The sequence below is a fragment of the Onychostoma macrolepis genome, chromosome 09 (genome assembly GCF_012432095.1).
Source record: "Onychostoma macrolepis isolate SWU-2019 chromosome 09, ASM1243209v1, whole genome shotgun sequence".
NCBI classification, from domain to species: Eukaryota; Metazoa; Chordata; class Actinopteri; order Cypriniformes; family Cyprinidae; genus Onychostoma; species Onychostoma macrolepis.
The window spans coordinates 2,531,983-2,540,660 of record NC_081163.1 but is presented as its reverse complement, the minus strand read 5'-3'; the positions used below and the strand labels follow the sequence as shown (position 1 = coordinate 2,540,660).

The window sequence follows — 8,678 nt, the reverse complement described above, 5'->3', positions numbered from 1 at the left end:
GAAAACTGGCATAAGATTTCACCAAAAAACAACAACAAAAAAAAACATCTGAAACAACAGAATACTGTGAATCACACTTCAATAGCATTCACTGCCATTCAATAGTTTGGAGTCGGTAATATGCTTTTGAAAGATGTCTCTTCAGCTTCACCAAGGCTGCATTTATTTGATCAAAAATACTGTAAAAATTTGAAATATTATTGCAAACGAAAACAGTTGTTTTCTATGTGAATATATGTTAAAATGTCATTTATTCCTGTGATGCGCAGCTGAATTTTCAGCATCATTACTCCAGTCGTCAGTGTCACATGATCCTTCAGAAATCATTCTGATATACTGATTTGCTGCTCAACAAACATTTCTGATTATTATCAGTGTTGAAAACAGTTGTGCTGCACAATATTTTTTGTGGAAACCATGATACATTTTATTTTTCAGGTTTCGCAGGTGAATAGAAAGTTTAAAAGAACAGCATTTATTTGACATAGAAATTTGTTGTAACATTAAAAATGTCTTTACTGTAACTTTTGATCAATTTAATGCCACCTTGCTGAATAAAAGTATTAATTGCTTTTAAAAAAATATACTGACCCCAAACATTTAAATGGTAGTGTGTTCAATCAGATTTGCTCAATTATACGAAGACTGTTAGTGTTGCATAAATGTGTTATAGGGCACCTATTATGCCCCTTTTTACAAGATGTAATATTGGTCTTGGTTACAGGTTCTTTGTACGGCAGTGGTGCTATATAGCACCTTAATCACCCCAAATAACTGCTGAAGAACCATACAGGAGCTTAACAGGTTCTGTATATGGTAGCGGTGCTATATAGCCCCTCAGTCATGCCAAAGAACCTGCCAAAAGTGGTTCCCCTATGACTACGAGCCAAAGAACCACTTTTAGTGCTATATAGCATCATTTTTTTTTTTTTTAGAGTGTAGTGAGACTGACTTGGTTTAAAGGGGATTCAAGAAATGAGGAGCGGGTGGATTTCTATTATTGTAGGGTGGTTGTGTTCACACACTGCCAACACACATTTATGTCCAAACACCATGTAAAAGTTGATTTTGCATAATAGGTGCCCTTTAATATTATATGCAAAAATGACATTATGTGCATGAGAACTAAAATGCTGTAATGTAGATTGATTTATTTTCCCTAATTTCTCAGATCCTATTCAGATAATCTTTTAAAATTAATCTAGATATTCTCATCCACGTTCACGAAAGCTAAACCTGTGTGTGAGAAGAATACATAAGACGACCTTAATAATCTTCAAAATATAAAAGATAAATGTGTTGCAGTTAAAGGGATAGTTCACACAGTCCTGCCATTATTTACTCACTCTGTATGATGTTATTGGTCTCAGTGGACACACAAAATATGACATTTTAATAAACTGTATGCATTTTTTTTTACACAAACTGTCAATCTCCAAATAAAAGCATACAGGTTTGCGCGAGGGTGAGTAAATAATTTTGGGTGAACAATCACATTAAAGGAATAGTTCACGTAAAAAATGAAAATTTGCTGAAAATGTACTCAACCTCAGGCAATCCAATATACAGTAGTCAACATTTGAAGTGGATCAAAACCTTTTATCAACGTTGTCCTAAAACCAAAATGCGTTCTTGTCTTAGGACAACTTTAATGAACTTTTTTCATCCACTTCATATGTTGACTACTGTATGTAGATGAGTTTGTTTATTCATCAGATTTGGAGAAATGCAATGGATGCTCTGCAGTGAATGGGTGCCGTCAGAATGAGAGTCCAAACAGCTGATAAAAACATCACAATAATCCACACCACTCCAGTCCATCAGTTAACATCTGGAGAAGACAAAAGAAACTTCAAATCACACTGTAAAAAAAAAAAAAAAAGTTGAGCCAACTTAAAATTTTAAGGCAACCAGCTTCAGCAGATTTTTGAGTTTTCTCAAATTATTTTTGTGGGAGATTCTCAAATTTTAGTTGTATAAACTTAAAATGACAAGTTGAGAAAACTCAAAAATCTACTGAAGCTGGTTGCCTTAAAATTTTAAGTTGGCTCAAATTTTTTTTTACAGTGCATTGATTCTGGTCTGAATCAGGAGAGAAATCTGCACAGACCAAGCACCGTTTACAAGCCAAAACAGCTCTAAACAAATATGTGTTTTTTTTTTCACCAAAGGAAGCGTTATTATGGATTATGGACTTGCATTTTAGCCAAAAGCAACAGTTTAAAGTTAAAAACATCTTAATGATGGATTTGTTTGAGCTTTTGTCTTCTCCAGATGTTAACTGATGGACTGGAGTGGTGTGGATTATTGTGATGTTTAACAGCTGTTTGGACTCTCATTCTGACGGCACCCATTCACTGCAGAGCATCCATTGCTGAGCAAGTGATGTAATGCTACATTTCTCCAAACCTGATGAAGAAACAAACTCACATCTTGGATGGCCCGAGGTTGGCCTGAGCAGATTTTCAGCAAATTTAAATTTTTCAGGTGAACTGTTCCTTTAATCTACTATACTGGAAATGTAAAAAAAACAAAACAAAACTTGACATCTTTCATATATCAGATGTGTAATGCTTACGACCCTTTTGAAGAACTTCCATCATGCAAAACCTGCCGCTCGGTGATGTTTGAATCAGGAAGAACGGCCTCTAAGTCTTCGGACGGCTGAGATCAGTGGTCCAGTCTGATATAAAACACAAGCAGTCTGTGTGGAGCTCAGCGCTCACTATCTCCAGTGCTCTTTCAAGGCCAGCGCGGCGAAGACCAGCAGCAACAGTAGCTTGGGCTGGATGATGGAAGCAGAAGAGGTTTCATCTGTTTTCTCTGCTTCCTGAACGGGAGCGTCAGTGATGAAGGGGTCTGATTCAGTGACGCACATCTCAGTGCAGCCGCTGCCGCTGCCAGAACCGCTGCTCTCGTCATCTGAGGGGCAAAACATGATGAGTTATGCATCCTAGATCCAAACTGAATATCTGACTTCATGCAACTTTATGCCAAAAGTCAAAGTTTTGGCAATGCAAGACTATTAATGTCCTTTGGAAACTACAATGAAAGCAGTTACAATTGCATTAAGACGATGTATGCATAAAATCTCATCAAAGTTTATCTAAGCACAGATAATTAACTGCATTCCACTCTTGGTTTAAGTTCATTATTTTAATCAATAAAGGTGTCAAATATATATCTGACCATTCAGAACAAACCCATGCAATTTCAAAATAAATCATATATCTGATATTCTATAATTAAACAGGTTTAATACTGCTAATCAGTTCATTAATCATCAAGTTTAAAATACTTATACTATGTATATATTAAATAAAACATCTTATGAATTAAAATTGGTTGATAAATGCATATGTTTAATATATCAATACATATGAATTAGAGGTTTATTGATATTTGATTTGCTGATGAAATAATGACGTGTTTACGGAAAGGTAATAAACAGATAATTGTGCTGATATTGTGTGAAATCTATTTTATGTGTTAAATAATATTTTTAGTTTCCTTCCAATGACAGGGCGACTTGGAGAGAAGACACAAGAGTTTATGTTTAATTAAATACCAGATACAGTTTATTATGCAACCAAAATACCAATAAAAACCAGAAAAAAAGAGCTTTTATGCAAATATACCAGGACTCTTATTTTGAAATGTCTGTGCATTACTACTCCCGGCTCATTCAAAAAGTTGAGGAAGATAAAATATGCACTTTACAATCATCTACAACATATTAGAAAATAAAAACAAAGTAAATATTATCATAATTCATCAACAGTACACGTTTGTTATAAATGTGCAGTATTCATTGATTGCGAACTACTCTGAAAGTCAGTAGAATGTGCCACATTTTGATTTTGAACATGCATATTTATAATTTAATTAAATCATCGCCTTGTGAAGCTTTATAATCACATTAGGCATCATATTCCAGTTTTTCTGTCCCCAACTTTAAGACCTCATTAAATGATAATTATGACTTTTGTTATACAGTAACATTTAAAATATTTAAGACTTGTTATCGCCTTAAAGTTGATCAAACTGAATTTAAGACTGCACTGAACTTTCTTTTAACATTTAGCTTTTGTCTGTAAATTCTGGAAAACTACAGTTCTGGGCTCGTAGTTATTTTCAGTAAAGAAGTAACTGCTTTAGCAGTGCAGACACCAAAAGACTAAAATACAATAAATCTGAGCGTGCCATTATTCAATTATTATTAAAACACAGCGTGACTTACTTGAGTCCTGAAAGTAGATGTCATTGCCATCATAAGCATTCTTGAGTTTGTTGGTCATCACCTTGAGAGCCATAATCTGCTGTCGAATCAGAGTGTCCGGTCTGGAAATGTCCACGCTGACCTCTGGGTTATTCGCTTGATTGGTCAATCCGTCTTTCAGAACCTCAGGGACGTATCTGAAAAAAAAAGAAAAAAATTTTTTTTTTTTTTGACTATTGATAATCCATATATAATGCAGCATAAATAATCATATAAACATGTCAGACTGACTCTGGCCAGTGCATACATATTACATTATATAATGTGTTATTTCAATATTGTGTGTATAATATTATAGTTTTTATATATATATATATATATATATATATATATATATATATTAAATTAGCTTTTATTTTTTACATTTTCAGTATTTTTTACAAGTTTTATTTATTAAGTGTTTTTGTCATTTTATTATTGTAGTTTCTTATTTACTTGTTTGTTTTTTAGGTTTATTTTTATTTCAGTTTTAGCTTAATTTCCACTAGTAATTTTAGCATTTGAACTTATTTCAGCTAGTTGCAAAGGCAACTTTTTCATCATAATATAATATAATATAATATAATATAATATAATATAATATAATATAATATAATATAATATAATATAATATAATATAATATAATATAATATAATATAATATAATATAATATAATATAATATAATATAATTCAGTATTTATTAAACTGTATAATAATTATATTTAATTAATATTCACAATTTTGACCTCACAAGTGTCTCCCCATGAGAATGGTATCCAATAATGGAAAATAAATTTCAGCACTCCAACTTGTTAAAGGAGTCATATAATAATTTTCAAAAATAATAATTTTTAATAATATATATTTTTAAATAGTCTTTTTTCACTAGAGAGGAGGCTTTGGGTTCAGTATGGGTTCAGTTTTGGGTTCAGAAAGTTACAGTATGTTTCAGAGTACAATAAACTCTTTTGAAAACAAACAAATAAGGGGATCATTGAGAAGAGCATCTCCAGATCTTCTCAATCAGAGCTGTACTCTGTCTGCCATATTACAAAGTAGATATGTAAACTGTCTTGACCTATTGTGCAACGAATCCACACATCCACAGCTGTGCAGATGCTTGATTCCAGATGTGTTACCTGCCCTTGTCGCGTCCGTTCCAGCAGTCGTCCTCAGCGCTTTCTGCTGCCGCCACATGCTCCTCCTGACAGAAGGCCTCAGGAAGTGAAGACCAGAACTTCCTGAACTTCTTCAGCTTCTCCTTGACATCAGTCACCTGGAGGACAGCATAAAGACGGCCGCTGAAACAACTGTAAGCCACTGAACGCTGAACACAAAGCAAATGTATAGATGTATATTAGTTTGGACACGTCTACTCTACTACTTTGTTATGACTATAAGATTTTAGAATAACAGCACCATGAAAACTATGAATTAACACAAATGGAATATCATTATTTATTTGACTCAAAAACCTTAAATGAAAACTTCATATTTTATAACTAAGATTTATTAGTTTACAAAACCAGTTTCAAGCATTTACGCAGAAGCCTTTAGATCAGTGGTCAAAGACGATATTTCAAGGCCCATGAATATATTTCTGCTACTTCTGTTCTCATTTTTATTTACAGAAACTAGGAATGCCAATATTTTACAAAAAAATTAATAATTAAAATAATTAAATTCCAGAAGTTTCAATTAGTATTATTTTAGTACAATCGAAAAAACTGTACTTTTTTATTAATAGTTTAAATTAGTTTCCCATTTCCATTTTAGTTAATTTTGTTGTGTTTTTCTCATATTTAGTGTCTGTATAGTTTTTATTAATTTTATTATTTAATTTTTTTAGTTTTAATTTATTTTTTATTCTTTTGTTAGTAATCAAGTTAAATTACATGAAAATGAGAAATATTGCGTTTTCAACTATAGATTAAATAAAATAAGTATTTTGCTATTATTTTAAACAAGTATTTTTTATACATATGTCAGTTAATGTTTGTTTGATTTAAAGTACCTGATATGTTATGAACTGTTTTCATTCATTAAAAAAAAAAAAAAAAAAAATCATTATGAAATAAAAATTTCTATGAAATTCCAAAAGATTTGATTAATTTGCATGACTATTCCAGGTCTATAAAATCACACTTTTTTTTTAAAAAAATTCCCCTCATATATCCAAGTTTTGACTGATCCTGTCCATAGTAAATGAAAATGTCACTCATTATTCAGGATTGATTTTCATTAAAGAAGTGATCTGAATTGCATGCATGCAGATCTCATGCTTCAGCACTAGAGGACGCAGGTGTTTCAGTCTGAACTCAGCTGCGTTTCCCTTCCTTTAGTAAATCAGTCAGGTAATGATGCTATTACACATGTCAGAACTGCTAAGGTCTGGATTTCCACGGATTTATGTCATATTAATAATGATATAGTGCCTGGATAAGGTAAATATGTTTTTATTTTTGGCTAAACCAGTTCTTTAATATTTAACAAGTATTGACTAATGTGACCTACATTAAAGAAACATACCATGGACTAAGGCTTCTGATCCTGCCAGACGTAAGAAAAAAAAAAAGAAAAATATTGCAAAAATGAACTAAATTTAAGATTCGTCCAGTTGCTTTGAAAATAATTTTACCTGATATTACATCATTAAACATGACTACTAACAGTACTAACTTTACTAGCTCATTAGAACAAATATATCACTAAATGCCAGCAATAGAAAAATCAGAAAAAAGAGGGACGGAGAGATAGACATGACAGAAATATCTTCAACAACAACTCTTCCTCCATAATCCAGTTTAAAGGAACATTTCACCGAAAATGATTAATGAACTACCTGCTTAAGGCACAACACTTCATTTGTCAAAACAGTACTACACCTTGATTAATCACAGCAAATTAAGACAACAGTTTTGTATTACAATTGTTTTGAATGTGATGTTAAATATGCAAATGATGCATTACTTAATCAAATATGCATTTATTTGCATACATTACAGAAGATAAATCTGAACATTGGATAAAGCCAGGTTCAAAATTCTTGTTTAATTTAGTTGATATATTAAATTTGTTTTTTTTTTTGTACAGAGGGGAGTTGGATTTCTCCCATATTGCTCTATAAATCAGTAAGATGTCAATAGAAAGAAAAAAAATGAATATGTTTTTAGGAATAAAAGTAAAAACTCAGTAAAAAACCCTCAGTAAAACCTTCAGAATACAGATAGGAATAAAACTGTAAATTTTGGTGTCTGTAAGTGCTGCTGAAATGGAGATGAAACTCTTTAAAGATATGTATTGTAATGGAAATCTACAGGAGTAAACAGATAAAGTGCAATGATAAAACCAGTGAATGATATATGAGGGTCAAAGACGAAAAAGGGTTTAAGCATAAAAATGTAAGTGTAATACTGCTTTAAATAGTTGTTGTCCCCCCCAATTTAATTTAATTGCAATTTTGTTTTTGTTTTTCTGAGCAAAAAAATAAATATCATACATTTTTGCCTGATTTACAGAAGACACCCACTAAAATGTCATTCAGTGTAACAATCTTGTCAGGCATATTTACAACAAAAATCAATTTATGACATATTAAAAGACTTATTACTCAATTACTTTCACCCCAAATACTAATTAGTTGCAATTTTACATTTTTAAAATGTGCCACTATCCTATGTTTTGCCCATTTGTCAGTAATATTTTTTTACTCATTTAAAACACAATAAAATTTAATATGCTCTCTTATTCTTTTATATATTTTAATATGTACAAGTCAGAATAAGCATGTTGTTTGAATTTTTACATAAATATTGTGTTACACTGAATGACAATGTAACATTATTTCAACCAAATGTTGACATTTTATTCTCCAAAAACTTATTTGAAACCTTAAAAACCTTAAAAAACTCTTTAAAAATATGTATTGGAATTGAAATCTACAGATGCAAAGAGATGAAGAACAATGATAAAATCAGTGAATGATATATGAGCAAATGCCTCAGTAAAAACCTTCGAATATAGTGATGAATAAAACTGTAAATGTTGGTGCTGCTGAAGTAGAGAAAAAAAAAACACTTTAAAAATACATATTGTAACTGAAATCTGCAGATGCAAATAGATAAAGTGCAACAACATAAACACATGAGGTGTATTTTGGATGTTGTCTTTCACTAGTCTGAAAGAAGATATGTTATGGAAGCAAAATGAAGCTCAAAATCTCAAAATTAACCAGTGCATGCTTTTACCTGTAATGTCTTGCCTTAATACCGTATATATCAGTAGAATAATACAGTAAAGCAGTGCTGGTTTATGATAGTAGCTGCATTTCTGGAGGGTCACATGGGTTGTTTTAACTCCCGCTGCTGCTGCTTGATAAGTGACAAGGTGAAGCGCTTAATATGAGACAGTTAAAGTCA

The 8,678-nt window shown here is 31.6% G+C and overlaps 1 protein-coding gene across 1 annotated transcript in view; it reads right to left on the bottom strand.

The window, feature by feature from the left end:
• Positions 1 to 2,393: 2,393 nt before the first annotated feature.
• The window catches only part of gpc6b (glypican 6b), a 43,433-nt gene continuing 37,148 nt past the window's right edge, over positions 2,394 to 8,678 (bottom strand). Inside the window, exons 7-9 of the mRNA XM_058787473.1 lie at positions 5,400 to 5,536; positions 4,241 to 4,416; positions 2,394 to 2,922 (exon numbers count right to left, since the gene is read on the bottom strand). Coding sequence (XP_058643456.1) covers positions 2,726 to 2,922; positions 4,241 to 4,416; positions 5,400 to 5,536 — 510 coding nt within the window. The 3' untranslated portion in view covers positions 2,394 to 2,725. The remainder of the gene's footprint in view (positions 2,923 to 4,240; positions 4,417 to 5,399; positions 5,537 to 8,678) is intronic.